This window comes from Oncorhynchus keta, chromosome 6, assembly GCF_023373465.1.
Source record: "Oncorhynchus keta strain PuntledgeMale-10-30-2019 chromosome 6, Oket_V2, whole genome shotgun sequence".
Classification (NCBI taxonomy): domain Eukaryota; kingdom Metazoa; phylum Chordata; class Actinopteri; order Salmoniformes; family Salmonidae; genus Oncorhynchus; species Oncorhynchus keta.
In genome coordinates, this window is record NC_068426.1 from 27,623,506 (window position 1) to 27,647,859 (window position 24,354).

Sequence of the window (24,354 nt, forward strand, 5' to 3'; positions counted from 1 at the left end):
AAACGGACAGAAAGCTTCAGAAATCTCAGAGAATAGCTTTTATTTGTTGTGAAGGAGATTTACTAGTAGAAAGAATAGAGCAGTGTGCTTCCAGCTAAACCGGCATTGTGCTATATTTATCTGTGCTATATTTACCTGTAATTACATATCAAAGTGTCAGACAGCATCTCACCGGGAGTGTGTGTGTGTGTTTGTCTCGTGTGCCGCTGTTGAAAGACACTAGCACTCAAGAAAAACAACCCAAGGAATGACTTCTGGGCGTGTCCCATACACTGCAATGGGCAAATGAGAACGGATTCTTCACAGATCATCTTTATTAAAATGATTCAATTGGTATAAAATAAGTATGCCAGTGAACAGCAGTATTAGACAAAGTCAAAACATTTTACATAAATATACTGTATATACAAATATTAGGAACACCTTCCTAATATTGAGTTGAACTTCCCCCATTTTTTCCCCCAGAACAGCCTCATTTCGGCGGGGCATGGGACTCTACAAGGTGTCAAGCGTTCCACAGAGAATGCTGGTCAATGTTGACTCAAGTGCTTCCCACAGTTCTGTGAAGTTGGCTGGATGTCCTTTGGGGGGACCAGTCTTGATACACACGGGAAACTGTTGAGTGTGATAAACTCAGCAGTGTTGCAGTTCTTGACCAAACCAGTGAGCCTGGCACCTATTACCATACCCCGGTCAAAGGCACTTAAATCTTTTGTGTTACAAATTCATCCTCTGAATGGCACACATACACAACCCGTGTCATAAATGTCTCAAGGCTTAAAGATCCTTCTTTAACCTGTCTCTTCCACCTCATCTACAGTGATTGTAGTGGATTTAACAAGTACCATTAATAAGGGATCATAGCTTTCAACTGGATTCACCTGGTCAGCTTATGTCATGGAAAGAGCAGGTGTTCTTAATGTTTTGTATACTCAGTGTATATTATACTGAACAAAAATATAAACGCAACATGTAAAATGTCAGTCCCATGTTTCATGAGTTGAAATAAAAGATCCCAGATATGCACAAAAAGCTTATTTCTCTCAAATGTTGTGCACAAATTTGTTTACTAATCCATCCACCTGATAGGTGTGGCATATCAAGAAGATGATTACACAGCATTACAAAGGTGCAACTTGTGCTGGGGACAATAAAAGGGCCCTCCAAAATAGGCAGTTTTGTTAAACAACGCCACAAATGTCTCAGGTTTTAAGGAAGCAATTGGCATGCTGCTTGCAGGAATGCCAGCCAGAGCTGTTGCCATATAATTTCTGCACAAACTGTCAGAAACCCGCGCAGGGAAGCTCATCTGTGTGCTAGTCAGCCTCACCAGGGTCTTGGCCTGACTGCAGTTCGGCATCGTAAACGACTTCAGGGGGCAAATGCTCACCTTCAATGGCAACTGGCACGCTGGAGAAGGGTACTCTTCACGGAGGAATCCCGGTTTCAACTGTACCGAGCAGATGGCAGACAGTGTGTATGGCGTTGTGTGTGCGCGAGCGGTTTGCTGATGTCAAAGTTGTGAACAGAGTGATCCATGGTGGCGGTGGGGTTATGGTATGGGCAGGTATAAACTACGGACAACAAACACAATTGCATTTCATTGTTGGCAATTTGAATGCACAGAGAAACCGTGGCGAGATCCTGAGGCCCATTGTCGTGCTACTCATCCACCGCCATCCCTTCATGTTTCAGCATGATAATGTACAGCCCCATGTCACAAGGATCTGTACACAATTCCTGGAAGCTGAAAATATCCCACTTCTTCTATGGCCTGCATAGCTACCAGACATGTCACCCATTGAGCTTGTTTGGGATGCTCTGGATCGACGTGTACGACATTGTGTTCCAGTTCCCGCCAATATCGCAGTTCCCGCAACTTCGCACAGCCATTGAAGAGGAGTGTGACAACATTCCACAGGCCACAATCAACAGCCTGATCAACTCTATGCGAAGGAGATGTGTCACGCTGCATGAAGCAAATGGTGGTCACACCAGATACTGACTGTTTTTCTGATCCACGCCCCTACCTTAAAAAAAAAAAGTTATCTGTGACCAACAGATGCATATCTGTATTCCCAGTCCATAGATTAGGGCCGAATGAATTAAATTAAATTGACTGATTTCCTTATATGAACTGTAACTCAGTAAAATCTTTGAAATGGTCGCATGTTGCATTTATATTTTTGTTCAGTGTACAAACAGTGCACAGTTACAAGGGTGAGTGGAAATGCTGGTGTCTGGGTGAGAGGTAAGGTTTAGGGGCGGTAGTCTGGATGTCAGTGGTCTTTCCTTCCGGGTTCAGTGGCTTTGCCGAGATTTCCTGCTTCCTTCTTTATTACACTCAGCAGTGTTTGACAGCTCTCCAGAATCTTAGAGAGAGTAAGACATGAATCAACATAAGATTCATTGCATTTACTGTATGAAATACCATAGACTGAGTCGGGTGGGATTGGGATACAGCTAGACAACCACTTAATCAGACTATCTGCTGTGCAACAATTTGATTTGAAGAGTCAGACTCTGAGCACTCAGTGGTTTTTAATTAACAACACTTACGGGCGTTTGTTTGCTCTGCTATTATGCTCTTAGTAACACCAAGGGAGTTGGATATTAAGATAACACGTGGGATGTTTGCTGTCTGGAATTGCTGCAAATAATTCCATCCAGTGTTCTTTGAGAACAGAAGACATGGAGAATGTTATCTTACCCAGTACATTTACAGGTCCTTTTGCAGTCAAATTGATATGTACTGTAAAGCTCACATAATATGCTTTCATGGTTTTGTGAGACTAAAATAACACTGAAAAACATACTTTTTCCCCCTCATGAAAAATAGAAACCCTAAACCCTGGCTGGTCCTGACCTTCATAAAGGCACCCTCGGTCTCGCCGATGGTGTGGTCAAAGTCAGTGCGGACGGAGTGTCGTCGGACCAGGCTCTCGTTGACGCGGCGTAGTTTCTCGGTGAGGACACGGATGTCGTGCTGCAGATGACCCTTCTCCTCCTCCTCCTGCTGGATCTGACGGTTCAGCTCATCCCTCTTAGAACACAGCTCCTCGATACCTGAGGTAAAAGAAACAACACTGGCTGTTAAGAGGTGGAATGTGGAAACAACCAAGGTACTCATGGAAACAACTTCTCGGTTTTTACAGTGTTTGAGCAGTAGCCTAGATCAATTATTTTTAATTATGAATGCTTACCATCAAATATAGCCTGGGCCTGCATTCCGAGTCCGAACATCATGAAAAAGGTAGAAAACCTGGGTATTTCAAAGAGAAAACAACCTAGAGACCTATAGCCTATCCTCCTAAATACGTGTCAGACTTGTTGTGTACAATGTAAAAGGGAGGCAGGCGGATGTCTAAGCTCAGGTCCCACTCACTCAGCAGGCCATTCCTACTGAATCAGCCCATTCCAGCCTATGATGGATGAAGGATGTGTGTGTGTGACAGAGAGTCAATCATACATTAATTGAATCCCACTGCTAGAGGTCACGTCTAATTCAAACCACAGCTACCGACGATCTCCTTCCCGGTTTAAGAGAGGCTCTATTCGCATCAACACTCCATCTAAACCAGCTCCATAACACTAGCCTACATTTTCAAAGCCATTCATTACGATTCATAACAACTGCTGACATGAAATATAGCAAAACTGTAAATAACTGGGATTGAGAATCAAGGGTACAATTGATCTCACAGACAATGTCATTGAAAAATAACGAAGATCACTTGGGCTAAACTTGACAGGAGACATGTCTGCATGGTTAGATCATTTATCCTGGTTAATTTATCCAGTCATGTCAGACAGTTACATCTAATGGGCTTCTGATACATGGACTCTGATTGAAACAGTTACTCAGAGTTGGAAGCATTTAAATTATACATAAGCAGAATGCCTTGCCTTGATTTTAACCCCAAGTGTCAGGGGTTTTATGGCAGTGCTACAGCAAGGTGAAATATAGTCTGTGGATATTTCCCAAGGGTCTGCTGTAGCATAGAAGGGCTGCAGTGTATCTACAGTCCCACACACACACACACACACACACACACACACACACACACACACACACACACACACACACACACACACACACACACACACACACACAATAACATACTACTTGGATGATACCAACATTCTTGAGTTATATCCCCTCCCAGTAAACCAGGTGTTACCTAACATTCTTGGCCCGCGACCACAATTTGGCTCCAACTTCCGACATGAAAATCACTGACGTCATGATTTGACCTAGTTTTTTCCGAGTTCCCAGTTGTTTTGAACGCGGCACCAGTTGTCCTGAAAGCACCAAATGTACTGATGCTCGTTTCAAAGTAACATTATTACGTGCTTAATGACGTCTGAAGCTTCGTTTGATCATGTGATTTTTAAACCACTACGCTAATATTTGTGTAAACTCTTCACAGTTGTGCTCTGGATTGACACCCCATTTCATGTACCCAAGATCCGCAGGTAAAGCTGTACATTGCAATACGAATGTGCAATATGTTGAATAGTGAGGTGATTTCCCACAGTTTAAGTCCTTCAAAAAGAGCTACGACGCTAATATTTGTGTAAACTCTTCACAGTTAATAACATTTTGCGAGAGAAAATGTATCATGTGAACAAACAGCCTTAAATGTTAATCTTGTCTTTCGTGTCATAAAAAAAAAATCATTGTTTCCTGCCTGTGCTTGGTAAAGATATGAAGGGGGGGGGGGGCGTCATGATCCCCTCCTTCGGACCATCTGGCAGAACGCCCAGAATATACATTTACATTTAAGTCATTTAGCAGACGCTCTTATCCAGAGCGACTTACAAATTTGATATATATTATATAAATCAAGATAGGAGATGTGCCAGACACATGCAGGAACCAATCCTTTTTTTATTTTATTTGCAGGAATGTATTTTTTTTTTTTCAGGAACCAATCCTATGAAAAATGCCTATGTAACTTGTCTGTGTAAGTAGTATATAAGAGATCGAACGGGACAGCCCCAACATAGCTCACGTTATGCATCTAAGTTTGACTGTGACCTTTCCAGCTTGCTGTTAATTAACAATGATTCATTTAATGGCCCCACCTGTTTTGAGCCCCCACATTTTGCAATTGTGAAGTCTAATAAATCCACAGTGCGATTAAACCATTTTGGGGGGGAAAATTGTCTTTTGTTGAATTGATATAACATTCCAAACTTGTTAAGCAGTATCCAGTTAAAATATGGGATGATTCCAGTATTTGTGTCTGTCTGACAGTTTCAATGTGGGACTTTCATTTTGAAGGCAAACCGTAAATTCTAATATTCTGGCAAATCGTTATTGTGGCTAGCTTCACATAGGTGGTGCAAAAGCAGGAAAAAGCAGTGGAGAAACACGTGAAATTGATCAACCAATAGTTTGTTAGATACCGCCTACAGACGGTATCTATTGGAGGAAGAAGTACAGAAATAAATATTTAATAAAATGAATTAAAGTTTGAATAATTATAATACATAGATAAATAATTAAATACATACAGATATGTAGAGAAAATTAATTACATTTGTCAGTTTTTTATTTCCTTGATTATGTGTGGATTTATATATTTATGTATACATTTGTGTGAATGTATTTAATTCTAATTATGGCAGGTTTGTTCCTCCATTGTGCTTCTTGCCTGCATATTTCCCCTCCCTAATCAAGATCCAGAACCCAGCTCTAGCTCACGGTTCATGCTGGGCTCCAGTGCTAGTGTGCATGTAGTAATGGGTTCCTATGTGTGATATCTATATTATTTTGTACAATGTTCATGTCAGTGGTGTAAAGGGAGAAATTGTTCTCAACTAGCCTACCTGGTCAAATAAAGGTGAAAAAGAGTACTTAAGTAAAAAATACTTGAAAGTACTACATACGTCTTTTTTGTACTTTACATTTGGAACTACTTTTACTTCACTACATTCCTAAAGAAAATAATGTACTTTTTACTCCATACATTTTGACTGATAACCAAAAGTACTTGTTACATTTTGAATGCTTAGCGGGACATGAAAATTGTTTAATTCACACACCCTTATTACACACCCAAATTCTTATTTTACAATGACGGCCTACCCCGGCCAAACCATCCCCGAACCCGGACGACGCTGGCCCAATTATGCCCCGCCCTAATGGAGAACATCCCTGGTTATCCCTACTGCCTCTGATCTGATGGACTCACTAAGCACATGCTTCATTTGTAAATTATATCTTAGTGTTGGAGCGTGCCCCTGCCTATCCATAAACAAATAAATAAAATTAGGCTTGTCTGGTTTGCTTCATATAATCATTTTTAAAAAGATTTATACTTTGACGCTTTTACTTTTGATACTCAAGTATATTTTTACTTGTAGTACAAGTATTTGTAGCTCAGTTGGTAGAGCATGGCGCTTGTAACGCCAGGGTAGTGGGTTCAATTCCCGGGACCACCCATACGTAGAATGTATGCACACATGACTGTAAGTCGCTTTGGATAAAAGCGTCTGCTAAATGGCATATATTATATTATTATTATTATATTATTAAATACTTTTAGACTTTTTCTCAAGTAGTATTTTACTGGGTTACTTTTACTTGAGACATTTTCTATTAAGGTATCTTTACTTTTACTCAAGTATGACGCTTAAGTCTTTTTTCCACCACTGGTTCGTGTAATGCAATAAAATAATAATTAATGGACTCCTGAAACCGTAACTAGCAAGATGTCAGACCCCACGAATCGGCGTATGCGACCGTGAGTAAAGTATGTTGATACCAACGGTCGACCATCTTGGGAGGCTGTCTCTAGGTCTTATTTATTACCTTTATTTAACTAGGCGAGTCAGTTAAGGAACACATTCTTATTTACAATGACCGCCTACCATAAGGCCTCCTGCAGGGACGGGGGCTGAGATTAAAAATATTGGACAAAACACACCACAGCACTAGAGACCGAAGACATGGTAGCAGCACAAAACATGGTACAAACCTTATTAGGCACAGACAACAGCAAAAAGGTAGAGACAACAATACATCACGCAAAGCAGCCACAACTGTCAGTGTCCATGATTGAGTCTTTGAATGAAGAGACATGACTGAATGGAAATAAAACTGTCCAGTTTGAGTGGTTGTTGCAGCTCGTTCCAGTCACTAGCTGCAGCGAATTGAAAAGAGGACCGATCCAGGGATGTGTGTGCTTTGGGGATTATAGCTCAATTGGTTGCAAAATCCCACTGATTTAAAATCAAATTGTAGGTACATCGGTCGAATACAACAGGTAGACCTTACAGTGAAATAATGCTTACTTACAAGCCCACAATGCCGTTTTAAGAACTCTTAACAGATGGTGACTACCGACGTGATCCGGTAGAAGGACGACGCTGGAAATTGTCCGGCCGATTGGCCAGTACTGTCGGTGTGTCTCACAAATCCTGACCGGTCAACTAAAAAAGGTAAGCAGACACCTGCTGTGAAAAGTTCTGCACATTGGAGTTTCCAAATTTAGTTTTGTGAGACACCTGTTTGATGTAAGTTACTAAATTTAAACTATTATGATGTGTGAGATTGGAAAATAGTTGAGAAAGTAATATCTCCATTGGCAACTGCAATTTTATTATTGATCAACAATACTTAATGGTGCATTGTGTATGGGATGTACTAGTATGCCTGGCTGGTAGGTGGTAACAGAGAACACTTACTACATGTATGAATGGTGGGTAAAGGGTGACCACCAAAGTGTGAATGGATAGTCTGGGACTACATGTATGATTCATTCTAGTTGATTATAAAAGTGTGACTGGATAGTCTAGGACTACATGTATGAGTGGTGGGTAACGAGTGACCACCAAATTGCGAATGGAAAGCCATATGATGCTAATGTGATGTACTAGGCAGGGCCAAGTGTGAATGACGGATAATTAAATTGATTACTCAGACTTGAGACCGATTTAGCCTTTGGGAAAGGGTCTCTCTAAGGTCCTAACAAAGCATAGGTGTGTGTGAAGTACATTGGGTAGTAAAGTCGGCGCACTGACTACCAAGTTTGAGTGAGGCATTAAGTTGTTCTAGAAACGTGATCCGGTTGACACGTTAGTCATATGGGGGTGATTGTATTTTTTATTTTGTACATTTGGTATTGAAGTAAAGGTGATAATCCGGGGGACACTAGACTACTCAATACCCTAGGGGACCCACAGTGCATAATTGAGTTCTTACTTTAAACCTAATTGGGGGCCGATTTAGCCGTAGGGAAAGGGTACCACTTGGGTTTGAGTAAAGGCATACGTTGTTGACAGTATTGTAGTGTACATAAAATGTTGTTGGAAATAGAAAAGGTGTTAAACGCTGAAGTCCACTCTAGAATTTAATGAAGGCAGAGAGGGTAAGGAGTGGAAGAGACTGGGTGAGAAGCTGTACAGAGAATGGACAGAAGGCGGGGCCAGTCCAAAGAGAATGGTACAGACCAAACACTGGAGCACTTGCAGGATACAGGGATCCTGAACGAAAGTGGACAGAAAGCCAATGGGCCAAAGGTGGAAGCACCCATAGTTCCTATTGTGAAGAAAGACAGGTCTGTTAGAATGTGTGGGGACTTCAAGGTAACTGTGAATTCAATGTTGCATGTGGACCAATACCCCCTACCACGTCTGGATGACATCTTTGCTGCACTAGCTGGTGGGAAACACTTCAGTAAAATCGATCTGAAACAGGCTTACCTGCAGCTACCAGTTGAAGAGTTCCAAACAGTACCTGACAATAAACACACACAAAGGTCTATACAGGTATAACCGCCTGGTTTTTGGCATTGCATCAGCCCGAGCCATTTGGCAACGAACTATTGACCAGATTTTGCAAGGAATCCCAGGAACCCAGTGTATCCTGGATGACATGATCATAACAGGACGCACCGACAAAGAGCACCTGGCTAACCTGGAAGAGGTCCTGAAAAGACTGAAAGAGTATGGTCTACAGGCAAACTTAAAGAAGTGTGAGTTCTTCAAAGACAAGATTGTCTTCTGTGGACATGAGATTGACTGCAATGGATTGCACAAAACACAGGACAAAATCGAGACAGTGGTACAGGCACCACGACCACAAAATATCACAGAAGTAAGATCTTTCACGGGACTGATCAATTACTACAGAAGATTCCGCCCAAACCTTTCAGCAGTACACCAGCCTCTAAATCAGCTCCTGGAAAAGAATAGGACATGGCGGTGGACAGAACAGTGTGAAAATGCATTTTTGGAGGCAAAACGGCTCATAACATCTGAACAGGTCCTGATGCATTACGACCCTGAAATGCCAGTGAAGTTGGCTTGTGATGCGTCCCCTCATGGCTTTAGGTGTCGTCCTTTCACACACACTGAAAGATGGGTCAGAGAGGCCAGTTGCATTCGCGTCACGAACATTGAATGATGCAGAGGAAAAACTACTCACAAATCGACAAAGAAGCACTGGCACTAGTGTGGGGGGTCAAGAAATTCCACCCATACGGCAAGCGTTTCACACTGGTTACAGATCACCAGCGGTTGCTTTCCATTTTCAGTCCAAAGAAAGGCATTCCGGCAATGACAGCAGCCAGGTTACAGCGATATGCCCTGTTCCTTGCCAGTCATATGTATGACATTGAGTTTAAGCCGTCATCCCTCCACACAAATGCAGATGGATTATCCAGACAGCCGTGTACAACAGAAAGACAAAGGAGGGTGGATGCAGTGGACATGTTCCATACCACTCAGCTCGAGGCCCTACCAGTCACAAGCACAGTTATCAAACAGGAGTTAGTACCAGAATAACAGAACAACACTGAGCATGACCAAGGGTGCTCCCGCCTTAAAGGGGACATCAGTAATTAACAGAACATAACACAGGGTTTGTTACCTGAACAGTTGCTCAGCGGATAGAGTTGGGATCTTGGGGACCAGACTAGGTATATTTTGAGAATCGTTTTGTGACACCGCCTTTTCAGCACATTGTTTAAACAATTCGCTTTGAGTAAAGTATACGATTATGTTTAAAGCATCCAAAATAATGGCATATGTTCCGTTTTTGACAGCAAAAGAGGGAAGCATGATGGAAGGGGCGAACCTTCAATGGCAATTGATTATGGGGCGATTTACTTAATATTGTGGAAAAATATATATAAACTATATATACAAAAGTATGTGGACACCCTTCAAATTAGTGAATTCGGCTATTTCAGCCACACCTGTTGTGTACAACTGTACAGAATCGAGCACACCGCCATGCAATCTCCATAGACAAACATTGGCAGTAGAATGGCCTTACTGAAGAGCTCAGTGACTTTCAACGTGTCACCATCATATGATGCCACCTTTCCAACAAGTCAGTTTGTCAAATTTAACCATCTGGCAGTCTGATGGACAAATGCATAGTACCAACTGTAAAGTTTGGTGGATGAAGTAGGCCCCTTAATTCCAGTGAAGGGAAATCTTTACCCTCCACCATACAATGACATCGTTTCAACTTGACAATGCCCCCCTGCACAAAGCGAGGTCCATAAAGAAATGGTTTGTCGAGATTGGTGTGGAAGAACTTGACTCGCCTGCAGAGCCCTGACTTCAACCCCATCAAACACCTTTGGGATCAATTGGAACGTGACTGCAATCCAGGCCTAATCGCCCGACCTTACTAATGCTCGTGGCTGAATGGAAGCAAGTGCCAACATCTAGTGGAAAGTCTCCCTAGAAGAGTGGAGGCTGTTGTCGCAGCAAAGGGAGGGACCAACTCCAAATTAATACCTATGAATTTGAAATTAGATATTCGACGAGTAGGTGTCCACATACACTACATTACCAAAAGTATCTCAACATCAAACGCTGCTTTTCATTACTGACTAGCAGATGTCACTAAAAAAGCTCAGTAATTAGCCATTTTCTGCACAATTTGGTGAAATGCCGCGTTGACATGCTATTCGGAACGAGGAAACTCATTTCTGACTCGCTAATTGGATGAACGCGCACGTGTATAAGTACAACCAATTAGCAAGTCGGACATCTCCTATTTCGGACTAGCACGTGAATGCTTCGGTTTCTCATCTCTAGTTTGAAGCCAATAGTGCTACAGTTAACGCTCTCTCGCGCTAGGTTTAACAAGTTGACAAATAGGCTATTATTTGCAAAGACTGAGGCACCCACCCCTTTCGTCACCCACCCCTTTCGTCACCCACCCCTTAGCTTCAAAATCCCTCCAACGAACAAACTGGCACTTACACTTCCGCCACACTTGTATAAGTTCCGCAACCACATATACGTCAGTATTATGCGCCACAGGCTTGTGCGAGAGCGCAATAACTTCAGAGACATATTTGTATTAGAGACATGTTAGTATTATGAGCCATACTAGGTACACCTTAATATGGATGAGTGATATAACACAGACGATAACTTTGACAATACACAATCGAATGGTTCTCGCTGAGTAATTTGGTCCAACCGTGGTGATGATGGACTCCGCTGAGAGGTTATTCTCAGTACCACAGGGGCTACCTTCTGCTTGGGACACTGTAACTGCAGCTCTGGTGAGTAGATGGACCTAACTTGCCTACGCAAGGTACCTTGTGTTGTTGACATAGGTTGCCTTCCTTTTATGTGAGAATGAAATTAGATCAATTGCGCTACTGTGGTTGATTGCTGGAAATGTAGCTCGCTAACACATTCACATGACATTAGGAATTTACATAGCTAGTTAATACCAATGTTGATCTATCTATCAATGTACCTACAAACCATAGTCCGTGTCTGTTTATAAGAACATGACAAATTTCCTCTGTCTGTAGGTGTCTCCAGTGTCCAATGACGACACAATGTCTGATGGGTCTCTCTGTGAGGGGCTTAGCCTGTTGTGCTCAAATGGTCTGGGTCAGTTTCTGGAGGGATGGCTCCTGGAGACCCTGCAGGTGCGTTTGACCACTGCAGTGGCCCCTGAGTTTTGGGCTGGACTGAAGCAGCCAGAGAATGAACTTGGGGAGAAGGATAGGACCAGGATCCTACTCATTGCCTTCCGTACCCTTTTGGACAGACTGGAACCTTTCCTAGGTGGGTTCAAACATTCAGGTTACAGTTGACTACACCCTTAATACTGGAATTTTGACTGAACAGAATGCTGTCAAATGTGTAAAATAATTGCCCTCTGTCCCTTTTCACAGGAGGGTTGGAGAGGCTGGGTACCTGGCAGGATGAGGGCCGGGGTGGTCTGTGTGGCCCCGGGGCCAGGGGTCTCCGGGAGAGGGCATTTTCCGTCATCAGGGCCATTCTACTCTTCTCCCCCTCGGCTGTGCTCCAGATGAGAATACTAGAGTTCTACAGCAGGACCTTCTCTGTGCACATGAGCCAGAAGGGGGAGGCTGAGGAAGGGGGCAGGGGGCCTGATGGGGGTGTCTGTCTGGGCTGCACTGTCCCCACTCAGCAGTGCTGGTGTCAGGAGGCCCTGGAGCAGCTGCAAGAGCTCAGCCACATACTGTGAGTGAATAGAGGCGTGGCCATGTCACTGTATGCTCTATATGTTGTGCTAGAACAACCATTGTCTACATCTGTGCCAGCCGTGTTTGTAGTGTCTCTGCAGCTGTCTTTTCCCACTTTTCCCACCCTCCAGGTCCAGGTTGCAGCTATTGGAGCGGGTTAGTTCAGAGGCAGTGACGTCCATCTTACACAAACTGATTGAGCAGCGGATGGAGCAGCACTGCAGGGGGGAGTACGAGAGCTCTTTCCTCTTCAGCTTTCAGGAGGTACAGTATACTAGAGAGCCTGTCTATGGGAGGACCACTTAATATAATAATGTGACATGACCTATCAACAAGTTATTCTTTTCTAGCTTGCATTATTTAACAGAATAGGTTGCTGACCAATCATGATTTGTCGATGAAACAATTTACTACACCAAGTCCAAATCTCAGAAATGTGATCATTTATCGGTTTTACACTTCCTTACAAACACTCTCTCAAGTCCCTCTGTCGTTCTCTCTCTCTCTCTCCAGTGGCTAGAGCTGGTGTTAGGCTGGTTGAGCAGGGTGTTTGCCAGTGAAGAGGGTGGACTGGGTACGGTGCCCAATAGCACAGGCAGCAGGGCTGGGGAGGTGGGCCAGCCAGCCAACGCCGTGCTGCAGCGCTGGAGGTGTCACATGCACCAGTTCTTCTGCAGGATCTATGTCAACATGAGGATCGAGGAGCTCTTCAGCATCATTAGAGGTGAGGGGTTAGGGAACAGAGAGAGGAGATAGGGTGATGGTTTATGAAACCGAGAGTAAGAACATAAAGCTGTCAACTGTGGGTGTCGGTGGCATAGGGAAGAGATTTGATAAGGGGGAAAGAAGGTAGAAAGTGTTTTGTCATTTCTTCTGCCCTCACATTCTGTCCCTGTCAGATTTCCCTGAGTCAAAGCCTGCCATTGAGGACCTCAAATTCTGTCTAGAGAGAACCAATCAGAGGCAGCAGCTCCTCACCTCCCTTAAGACAGCCTTTGAGACCCGTCTACTTCACCCAGGTCAGTGAACCAATGATGGGTTAGGAACAGTGATTGGTGTTTGGCTCTTTTTGATGTGAAGTTTTGTTTGCAAATACAGGGTTGCAGAAGAAGCTGGAGTGATAAGACTTGTGTTAGTTAATCCCTTCTCAACAACATTCTTCTCCGCTTCTAGGAGTCCATACCTCTGACATCATCACTGTATACATCTCAGCCATAAAGGCCCTACGGGAGCTGGACCCATCTATGGTCATCTTGCAGGTTGCCTGCCAACCAATCCGCAAGTACCTCAGGTGGGTGCATGTGTATTATTGTAATCTCTATTTAGTTATCTATTATTTTATTCCTTCATGAGTATTTATGTAAAAAGCAAACCTTTATTGGGAGGCAAAATGTTAGAGAAGATTGTTCTTTACTTACTGATTTGACTCCCATAGCATATTGTGTTGTTGTTGACGTGACATTGATGTGACGTCTGTGGTTTGTTGCCAGGACGCGGGAGGACACGGTACGTCAGATAGTGGCCAGCCTTACTGGGGACGCGGAGGGCTGCAGTGACCTGGCCAATGAGCTTTCCCGTGCCGATCCTGTGACCCTGGAGACCCAGGACAGTGAGGACGAGGGCAGCGACCCAGAGGAATGGACCCCAGACCCTAAGGATGCTGTCACGGGTCAGTACCCTCAGTGGACCCACAAAGTTCATCACACTAGACTAGACAAACTGTGTCCGTTGCTTTTTCCTGTTTCTGCTGTATTGAACTAGACGTGTTTCACCTCTCCGTCATGTCTCTTTTACTAAATACACTCATCTTTCTTTCTCACCCTTTAGACAAGACGGGCTCCAAGCGGCGTTCGTCTGACATCATCAGTCTTCTGGTCAGCATATACGGCAGTAAAGAGATCTTCATAGATGAGTACAGAACTGTCCTGGCAGACAGACTTCTCCACCAGTTCAACTACAATACCGCCAGGTACACAACACTAATTTACAGTAGCTAGTACCAGCATCTGTATCTCAGCACTATACAGTACATTACTCAACTTTTTGCAGTCACTCTTAATATTATGTGCATATTGGTGTTGGTATTTCTGTGTGGACATTTTGGTTAAATTAAATATATATATATTAGTAATGAACTTTTCTCATGTGCCTCCAGGGAGATACGTAACGTGGAGTTACTCAAGCTGCGATTCGGAGAGTCCCACATGCACTATTGTGAGGTGATGCTGAAGGTAAAGCAGGGCGTGACTTTGAAATCTTGAGTTACCATTTATGTTAGAATGTGCTATGACAACATGATTCTCAAAGTGACTTCCTAGTATCTTTGAAAATATATAGTCCTTTCACCTACCAGTGTTTTTCATAGAATAAGGCATGGAGACCAAGTTAATGAACCAAGACAAAGAACAGAGACCATTGAAACACTTTAGGACAAAGCCTTACTCTCTCTCTCTTGTTCTCTTTCTTGCTCTCTCTCTTGTTCTCTCTCTTGTTCTCTCTCTTCTCTCTCTCAGGATGTGGCTGACTCCCGGAGGATCAACACCAACATCCGTGAAGAGGAGTCCAGGCTAGGTGAGGAGGAGCAGCCCCCCATGGCCCTGACTGCCATGATCCTGTCCTCTGAGTTCTGGCCCACGCTGAAGGAGGAGAAGATGGAGCTCCCGCTCCTGGCCTCCCAGGCCATGGAGGCCTACACACACCGCTATGAGAAACTCAAGGTACCTGATGATGAAGATGTAGCATAGGTGCCTGTCTGTTTTACTCAAGTCCTTGTAAACAGAGAATAGGGAAATTGCATTTTGATATCAAATAATTCCATAATTCAAATGGTTTCCCAGGCGATGAGGACACTGAGCTGGAAGCCTCATCTGGGCTCAGTGACACTAGATGTGGAGCTGGAAGACAGGACTCTGACTAACCTGACTGTGTCCCCCATCCACGCTGCCATCATCCTGCACTTTCAGGACAAAAGTCAGAACTCTGGCCGTCACAGGCTGCCTTTTGTGCAACTTTATCATTGTATACAGACATTGTATGTGTAACTACGGTTAACTTTTGCCATCTCCATCTGTCTCTCTCTCGATCCTGAAGGCTCGTGGACTCTGGAGGAGCTGAGTGGGGTCCTGGGGGTGCCGCAGGAGGTGGCGAGAAGGAAGCTGGCTCTGTGGCAGCAGCAGGGGGTCCTGAAGGAGGAGGCTGGGGGACACTACGCTATCCTGGAGACCGGCTCGTCCCGGGAGAAACCTGAGAGAGGGGAGATGCTGATCGACAGCGACGAGGAGGGAGACTCCAATACCACCACCCATTCAGAACAGAGGGAAGAGAAATTACAGGTATGCAGGCAGACACACACAAACACACACACATCGGAGGCAAGTAATTAAAATATAAATACACATTTCCTGTCAAATACAAATCACGCTAGCACTAACAGCACAGGTTCTCTCTCCTCTTTGTGCAGTTGTTCTGGGCCTACATCCAGGCTATGCTGACCAACCTGGAGACCATGACCCTGGAGCGCATCCACTCCATGCTCCGGATGTTCGTTGCCACGGGACCCGTTGTCACAGAGATGGATGTGAATGAGCTGCAGGCCTTCCTGCAGAGGAAAGTGCGAGACCATCAGCTCATCGTGTCCGCAGGTGTCTACAGACTGCCAAAGTCCACCAACTGATGGAGATGAGGAGGAGGAGGAAAGAGGTAGAACTGAAAAACGGCGGTATCTGATTTGTTTTCTAAATGTATATGATGCAGCATTGCAGCCAGAGACTACAGTTTCCAAGATTAACCTGTTCAGGAATAGGTTTGGAAGGCAACTGAAAGCGCCAAGCATTGTGCTGATTACTATGTCTTACAATGCAAATGGCTATAATGAGCATGAACCAATCATTCTCTCTTTATTGTTGATCATCCAGGTTGCTTGACTTAGTTTCGGACTGCTTGTCATGACTTTTGGGGACTGACATGTGTTTGGACTTTGTCATTTGGGGTTCCCTTATGATAACATTACAATTGCCTGAGCTAATAAAACATTGATTATTACTTAACTCACTTGAGTGGGTTGAGTCACTGTTGTGATCTGCCTGTCTGGGTTGGCGCCCCCCCTTGGGTTGTGCTGTGGCAGAGATCTTTGTGGGCTATGTGGGCTATACTCTGCCTTGTCTCAGGATGGTAGGTTGGTGGTTGAAGGGGCTCTTCTTTGGCAAGGTGGGTGGGGTTATATCCTTCCTGTTTGGCCCTGTCCGGGGGTGTCATCGGATGGGGCCACAGTGTCTCCTGACCCCTCCTGTCTCAGCCTCCAGTATTTTAAAAACATTTTTTTAAATTTTACCTTTATTTTACTAGGCAAGTCAGTTAAGAACAAATTCTTATTTTCAATGACGGCCTAGGAACAGTGGGTTAACTGCCTGTTCAGGGGCAGAACGACAGATTTGTACCTTGTCAGCTCGGGGATTCGAACTTGCAACCTTTTGGTTACTAGTCCAACGCTCTAACCACTAGGCTACCCTGCCGCCCCAGTAGTTGTTTGCTGCAGTAGTTTGTGTCGGGGGGCCTAAGGTTAGTTTGTTATATCCGGAGTACTTTTCCTGTCTTATCCGGTGTCCTGTGTGAATTTAAGTATGCTCTCTCTAATTCTCTCTTTATTTCTCTCTCTCAGAGGACCTGAGCCCTAGGACCATGCCTCAGGACTACCTGGCATGATGACTCCTTGCGGTCCCCAGTCCACCTGGCCATGCTGCTGCTCCAGTTTCAACTGTTCTGCCTGCGGCTATGGAATCCTGACCTGTTCACCGTACATGCTAACTGTCCCAGACCTGCTGTTTTCAACTCTCTAGAGACAGCAGGAGCGGTAGAGATACTCTGAATGATCGGCTATGAAAAGCCAACTGACATTTACTCCTGAGGTGCTGACTTTCTGCACCCTCGACAACTACTGTGATTATTATTATTTGACCATGCTGGTCATTTATGAACATTTGAACATCTTGGCCATGTTCTGTTATAATCTCCACCTGGCACAGCCAGAAGAAGACTGGCCACCCCTCATAGCCTGGTTCCTCTCTCGGTTTCTTCCTAGGTTTTGGCCTTTCTAGGGAGTTTTTCCTAGCCACCGTGCTTCTACACCTGCATTGCTTGCTGTTTGGGGTTTTAGGCTGGGTTTCTGTACAGCACTTTGAGATATCAGCTGATGTAAGAAGGGCTATATAAATACATTTGATTTCATGTAGAGCTTGCTGAAATGAAGTCCTGTGGGGAACTCCTGACCTCTAGTGGATCATTGTGGAATCTTAGATTTGTGTATATCAAATTCGGCATCAGAGTTTGTCATGTGTATTAGCTTGGATTTTGGTTTATTCAACTCTCATGGATTTCTACACAACTGATAAATTGTCTTTCAGATTATTGTCCAAGCCAGTTTAACTGATTATCTATTTTCCTGGTCCTAGAGACCCACATGGTGTGCAGGTTTTTGTTCCAACCCCCAGTACTCACACCTGATTCAATGGTAGTTGAATCCGTTCTGTTAGTGCTGTGGCTGAACAAAAGTTTGCACACCATGTGGGTCTCCAGGACCAAGATTGAAGAACTGTGACAGCAGGCAGGGGGCGCCTCATCCCTGTCTTTCTCGGATCTGTGATATCACGTGTGGGGGGTGTATTGAAGGTTGCAGTGATTATAGTCATATGGATGGATGTTATCACACTTTGAGGGGGGAGTTGAGGAACATCAGTCCGAAAACTGCACCGAAGTGAACAACTCCCGGAATCACGCTGCTGGAGAACAATTAGTGCACCGAAGTGAACAACTCCCGGAATCACGCTGCTGGAGAACAATTAGAACAAAATTATAGAGGATAAATTACACATGGATTACCTAAGCATTTCTTATTTTGACTGAAATTGCATTTCAATAGAGAAACCATATGGTTCGGTTTCAGGACAGTAAGACGTTTTACCACTTCCCAGGTGAACTCACGAGGTCCGTTTTCTTGGATTTATTTAACTTCAAATTTGAGCAATGGGATATAAAACGGAACTTGGATATTGTTTATTTGTGTTATTCACATATTCTCTCATATCCAGGTGTCGAATGAATATGGAAAATAATATCACAGTTGCGGTGATGCTTCCCGATAATTACCACAAGTATCCATGGGCTTTGCCTCGGGTTTTCCCAGCAATTCTTATGGCGAACGAGAATCTCCAGAAGAAGCACGGACTTCTCAAAGGCCACTCTATTCAACTCTTGAATTTCAGCACGGAGGATTCAACCGGTGTCTGCGCAGAAAATAAGGCACAGATTATCGCCGTGGACACCAAACTTTATAATAAACCAGATGCTTTCTTTGGACCTGGGTGTGTGTATTCAGTGGCCTCAGTTGGAAGATTTGCATCCCATTGGAAACTCCCATTGATAACTGCGGGAGGAACCGCATATGGGTTTGATAAAGGGGACGAGTACAATACGATTATTCGCACCGGACCCTCGACCACCAAACTGGGAGACTTTGCAAACATTATTCACGCGCACTATAATTGGACCTCTCGTGCCATTCTGATATTCCACGATTTGAAAAAAGATGACCGACCTCACTACTTCCTCTCTGAAGGAATTTACCTAAATTTGAAGGATGAAAATGTCACAGTTGGTGCCTTTCCATATGAAGACTCACCAAGCTATTATAAAGAAATCATTACTTTCATGAAAGACCACGGAAGAAGTAAGTCTATTAGTTGGCTATTTACACATGTGCAATAGCAGGTTGACTTGTATTGTCACGAGTCTGGTCCTGGAGGCAGAACTGAGTAATTTCCCCTAAACTAGGCCAGCTGCAATGTCAAAATTGGCTATATTAAAGTAATGAAAACAAGCATTTTGCTTTTGACCAGCTGTGCTATATAGAAATGTGGTTGTTGCCATAATAGCCTAGCTCCAAGAATCTGATCAGATTTCCAAAATGCATGCAACATTGTCTCGACAATAGTGAGATACTAGTTGGGCCTTTAAGTAGCCTAGTAAACTTGGTGTTGGTGATAGGTAAGCATATTAGCCAACAATAATATTCAGTTTTGAGTTCTTGATTTTGACATGGGCCTACACTGGATTTTAAACCTGTTCTTGCCATTCTTATCTAAAATAACAGGTAGACGAGAAAGAATACACTTTTATGCACCGTGTGTGACCAGACTACTGGTTTATTGCTCTTGTCCACCTGCGTATTTTTTGAAGAAAAATACGTGTGTGCCTGTCTCTCTCTGTGATGGGCTCGTGGGTTCTTTCTTCTCTTTTTCAAGGGTCCCTGCATGCATTTTATTTACAACATATATTCTAATTTAGTAGACAGCCATTTTAACCTGAAATGTGAATTATTGTTGTAAATATTATGTATGTATTGTTGACGTTAATTAATTACAATGGCCCCATGTTAATTTACAATATCTTGGAATGCTGATTCGCAATCATATATATATATTTTTAATTTGCAGCTCATTCTATTTAAAAGTACGCCATCTGAGTCCACAGTACAGTCTTGCTTATTTCAGAGCAATTTATAAGAAATGCTTATAATTAGACCATTAGTAGGCTAGCTCAATATATTCAGATTATTTACCTAGTCGAAAATCATATTGACACATGGTAATGCTTGCTGTAGGATATATTATTACATGTTTATTAAAACTGTATAATTTTAATGGTCAAATAATTCCAACTTTTAATTCGTTCAGAAAACCATATCCTATACACATCACAGTACATTTACATTATTTCAATGTTGGGATAAATAGCAAAATATTGTTGTTAGGTTAAGAAATGTCTGTAGAGAGGGTCACAGTGAGACCAGATGAAAGTGACAGTGCTGTTCCCTGATTTATTGTTGGACATGGCAAATTACCAATTGTGTTGGCAAATCAAAGCTTGACATTGGTTAAATTGTTTGATACCAGTCATTTGTGTGTGTTTGCTTTCTGTTAGTCATCTCTCACGTCAACATCTTCCTTGTTGTTTATCTTATCAACATGATCGAGTGGCTTCAATATGGGTTTGTTTGAACCTCGATTTCACACATGATTTCAAGAATTGGTATCTTTTTACATTTTCAATGAATATTTGTTGGCAACTCAGGGAATCCTTAAAAATTGGAATGAATGATGTTAATTATACATGGTTGCATAAATCACCTTGGACCTTAGCCTTATACTGTAATATAAACATATTGATAAAATACCAGTGGATGAAAGTTCAACAGAGAAACATCAATGCTGCTAAAATCTATGTTCAATGTTCTGAAGCAGGCAAGTGATATTTGATGTGTACTTTGGCCCAGAAATGTTCTGTTTGTTGGAAACATCTAATGCTCTGTTGATTTTTAAGTGCTTCTGGAAGAAGTAAAGGCACTGAACTCTTTCACATCTTCTGGGTAGATACTGACTTCCAGTGTTCTCAATAACCCTAAAACATTACTCTAACCACTAAATGTTACTCTTGGCACACTGTTTTCATTTGTAGTTATTGTCAGGGTACTGATTGAGAAATCAGTAGATCAGAACATTATAGAGTGACTCTGCACTAAACAACATAGCACAGATGGGACTGTGTGGCCGATGAGTGACTCATGTAAATGACTTGGTCTATCCACTTGAAAAACTTTTTCCAGCAGTAAGATGATTAAAAACACTGCATATGGGGGTACCAAACTGATGTTATATCAGGAACAGGCACTTTGAAAGCTGCCAAACCTCTTAGCCGAATTATAGGCACGCCCATGGTGAGCTTGGGGTCACAGAAGTGAATGGTTTTGTCTGGGCTTGTCCAGGCTTGGAGTTCTGGCTCGACATTCCATTCACTTTTATCCCGATGAGATCATCAACAGATAACCCCTGGGCTGTCAACCTTTACCTCAACTGTGTGGTCTCTCCTTTTTAGTCAACGGCTTGGCAATAATGTCTAGTTTTGAGTTCAATTGTTGTTTTTTTTCAGCCTCTTGTTGTCAGGTACAGATGTGAAATGTAAATTGATGCACTCCAACACAGTCCTTCCTATTTTGTCTTCTGATGGGAAACCGGTCTAATTATTGGAAAACGGAATGGCCTTTGTTCATGGAAAAAAAACATCTACCTGCTTCAAATGGACAAACCTTAACTCCTAGACTTAATATGAAGCCAATTATGTTTTAAAATCCCACCAGGTTGCCTCTGGAAAAGCTCACCACTTGATGCTTGTCAGACTGCTAAAAGCATACCTACAGAGAAAGGAAATGCCACATGGCTGAAAGGAAGAATACATCAAGCTATGTTTTCTCTTTTGTGGAGGTACATATGTGAATATTTTGTTGCAGACTTGAAAAGCTACATGAGTGCTAACACAGGTGCCCACATAATGGAGCGAAGGTAAAGTATAGACCCCTCACTATAAACACAAAGTGAGTTTCCTCATAGGTGGAAATGTGTTTGTCGAAGTTGTGTACTGTCTTTCTGGAAGAGAACAAAGACATGCGATGAAGGTGTACAGTATACAAGTCCTCTCACAAGAGTTATTAAAGTCCCTCTAACATGATACCATAATGGTTATACCATAATGCTAACATGATCTCATAGGTTATATGTATGTCTAATGCTCTCTGTCATATTTATATAACACTATGTAAGGATAAACACGAAAGTTGACGACATTCTAAAGATGCAATTTTGTAGAGGCTGTTTTATTGGTCTTTTTTCAAGCTGGAGAGAGAGAAATACTGAAATTGAATGTATTCATTGTATAGGGATGTGTTGAATAGTGCAGCATTATCCTTCTCTGCATGTAGATGTTGTGTGAGTCATGGGACAGAATGCAGCCTTGTACTAGTCATTTTAAATTAAGACGAGGTTGGTTGTTTGCCATCTTTGTCTGCCACGAAGTGAAATAAAATGTACCGAACCATTTGAAGTGCTTTGTATTAACTTAAGCCCAGGCAGATCCTTATGATTTGTACAACACAGGAGGACTTTTTCCTTGCCTTTTTGTACATTTGTTTTGGACGATGTCCAGGAGACAGCAGGACTACTTGGCATGGCTCCTTGTGAGCTGTTTTGGAAGAGATGAGAGTTGAGGTCTGAGCGGTGTTCTGTGCCGACTTTGGTCTAACACTTTAGGAAATGTCTGCTAACTGGGAGGACTGTCTTAGACCTGGCAGAAGTCACTCTGACATGCAGTGAATGGAAATAATGCCTACAGACATGCTGTCCATGGAGTAGACGGAATGCAAACAGAATGGGATTGTGTAATGTAGACAGGCGAACAGCACAGACGGCTTTACACCCTGTAAACACACATGTACACTCCCCCTAAATAGTGCACGCACGAATGTGCACCATCAGTAGGTCTACCTACACATGCTTCCTCATAACTGCATTTCCCAAAAGTTAGAGATTTGGATTGGTTTCATATCTATGGTTCATATCTAAATCAAGTCTAACAATGATAAGAGGAGCAATTTCACTGAATAGTGCTAACATAATTCCTATAAAGAGTGATAAGAAACCTTTGTGTCATGTTTTTGTCTTCCCTACAGTTGTGTATATCTGTGGGCCTCCGGACACATTTCTGAGTATCATGAAGCTTTTCCAGAGTGAGATCCCAGACCCTGAGAACTACGCCATCTTCTATCTGGATGTGTTTGCGGAAAGCCTAACGGAGCGCAAACCCTGGCTGAACAACGACAGCCTCTGGATTGATCCCATCAAGGTCTTCAAGGTAAACTGCACAGACAGAGAGTTGGACAGATAGAGACATGGAGACAGAGAAATATTCCTGCCTTTGTTCCCTTTCATTCATTACGTTTTGCTAATTTAATTTATCACAGAAACCTTTTTTTAGTAATTGTGTCCAAATACTCTGTCACTAATTTGATGTTGAACTGTCAATTCCTTTCCCCTCCGGTCATTGGAACCAGACAACTTTAATAGTCTGAAACTGCCATTTGGCCTGTGAAATGGATGTCTCTCACTGAGGAAATTCAATTCAAAGCCTCTACTTCGTGTGTGCATCACAAGCCTGTCCATCAACAGGATCATTCCACATCCCTCTGTTCCAACTGAACCTGTATCAAAGGGAACACAAAGTTCACCAAGTTGATTGAAGGTTTACCGACGAGTATGAATTACTGTAAAGTAGTGCTGAGCGATTAACCAACATTTAATTTGAACCGAGTGACAACGGTTCAATTACTTGAATTCCATTTAGTGAATTTTCTTTTTTGTGAGCCCAATGCGCCGTTTCTTCAGAGAGAAATCAAATAATTCACGAGAGAAATCATGCCAATAACTATGTGGGGCACTGGGCTGAAGGGAGTTCTAGTTTTCATTAAGTGAAGATTCAACCTAATTCATAGCAAGAACGTGGTAATTAACTACAATGACCATAATCCATTGTGCCTGTTTTTTCCAGCTCTGACCGAGATGGATACACTTTTACACCTGGTATGTTAGGTTAGATACACACAGGCCGCATGAGAAAGGAATGTACACAAGACAACCAAAAGAGGCCTAAGAGAGTGTGTGAAAGTATACATTATTTACTTTGAAGAAGTACAATTATTTCATCAGACAGCTTTGCAGAATACGTAGGCAGGTTAGCCTTACTAAATAGGATGACTAAAGACAGTGTGGGGGAGCACATAGCACGTTGTCTGGCTGCTACTGCCTGAGCAGAGATGTGATGATGATTAAGGAATAACAAAATAATAAAGTAATCAAATAAAAATTCATTAATATACACAATAAAATGTTTTTTTTTAGATTTCATAGTAACTTCCTATTTTTCTGTTGATGTGCGGACCTGATGGAGACAATGGAATATTTTTGCTTTGGAATTTCCATTAAAAAGCTAACAA

At 42.8% G+C, this 24,354-nt stretch overlaps 3 protein-coding genes across 6 annotated transcripts in view; 2 read left to right on the forward strand and 1 right to left on the reverse strand.

Annotated features, from left to right (window-relative positions):
• Positions 1 to 23: 23 nt before the first annotated feature.
• Positions 24 to 8,473, reverse strand: LOC118385671 (microtubule nucleation factor SSNA1-like). Of its 2 annotated transcripts, none has more exons than XM_052521225.1 (4): positions 6,987 to 8,473; positions 3,204 to 3,262; positions 2,867 to 3,066; positions 24 to 2,372 (listed from the first exon to the last, which is right to left on the reverse strand). In XM_052521225.1, exons 1-4 carry the CDS (start codon positions 7,088 to 7,090, stop codon positions 2,280 to 2,282), a joined length of 456 nt encoding a protein of 151 aa, XP_052377185.1. In that variant the 5' UTR covers positions 7,091 to 8,473; the 3' UTR covers positions 24 to 2,279. The 2 variants fall into 2 exon arrangements, with proteins under 2 accessions (XP_052377185.1, XP_035628776.1); XM_035772883.2 differs by lacking the exon at positions 6,987 to 8,473 and adding an exon at positions 2,560 to 2,674 and having other exon boundaries at positions 3,204 to 4,023.
• A 2,734-nt stretch (positions 8,474 to 11,207) lies between these two features.
• On the forward strand, positions 11,208 to 17,705 carry LOC118385324 (anaphase-promoting complex subunit 2-like). Its single transcript, XM_035772383.2, has 15 exons — positions 11,208 to 11,540; positions 11,799 to 12,057; positions 12,168 to 12,480; positions 12,614 to 12,746; positions 12,996 to 13,206; positions 13,382 to 13,501; positions 13,656 to 13,773; positions 13,973 to 14,151; positions 14,310 to 14,451; positions 14,638 to 14,713; positions 14,996 to 15,199; positions 15,320 to 15,452; positions 15,573 to 15,814; positions 15,943 to 16,181; positions 17,140 to 17,705. Exons 1-14 carry the CDS (start codon positions 11,463 to 11,465, stop codon positions 16,153 to 16,155), a joined length of 2,421 nt encoding a protein of 806 aa, XP_035628276.1. The 5' UTR covers positions 11,208 to 11,462; the 3' UTR covers positions 16,156 to 16,181; positions 17,140 to 17,705.
• A 357-nt stretch (positions 17,706 to 18,062) lies between these two features.
• Positions 18,063 to 24,354, forward strand: part of LOC118385326 (atrial natriuretic peptide receptor 2-like) — a 43,915-nt gene continuing 37,623 nt past the window's right edge. For 2 of the 3 annotated variants that reach the window (XM_052521220.1, XM_052521222.1), the window contains exons 1-2: positions 18,063 to 19,203; positions 23,035 to 23,216. In XM_052521220.1, coding sequence (XP_052377180.1) covers positions 18,501 to 19,203; positions 23,035 to 23,216 — 885 coding nt within the window. In that variant the 5' untranslated portion in view covers positions 18,063 to 18,500. The remainder of the gene's footprint in view (positions 19,204 to 23,034; positions 23,217 to 24,354) is intronic. The other variant, XM_052521221.1, reaches the window with a different exon arrangement.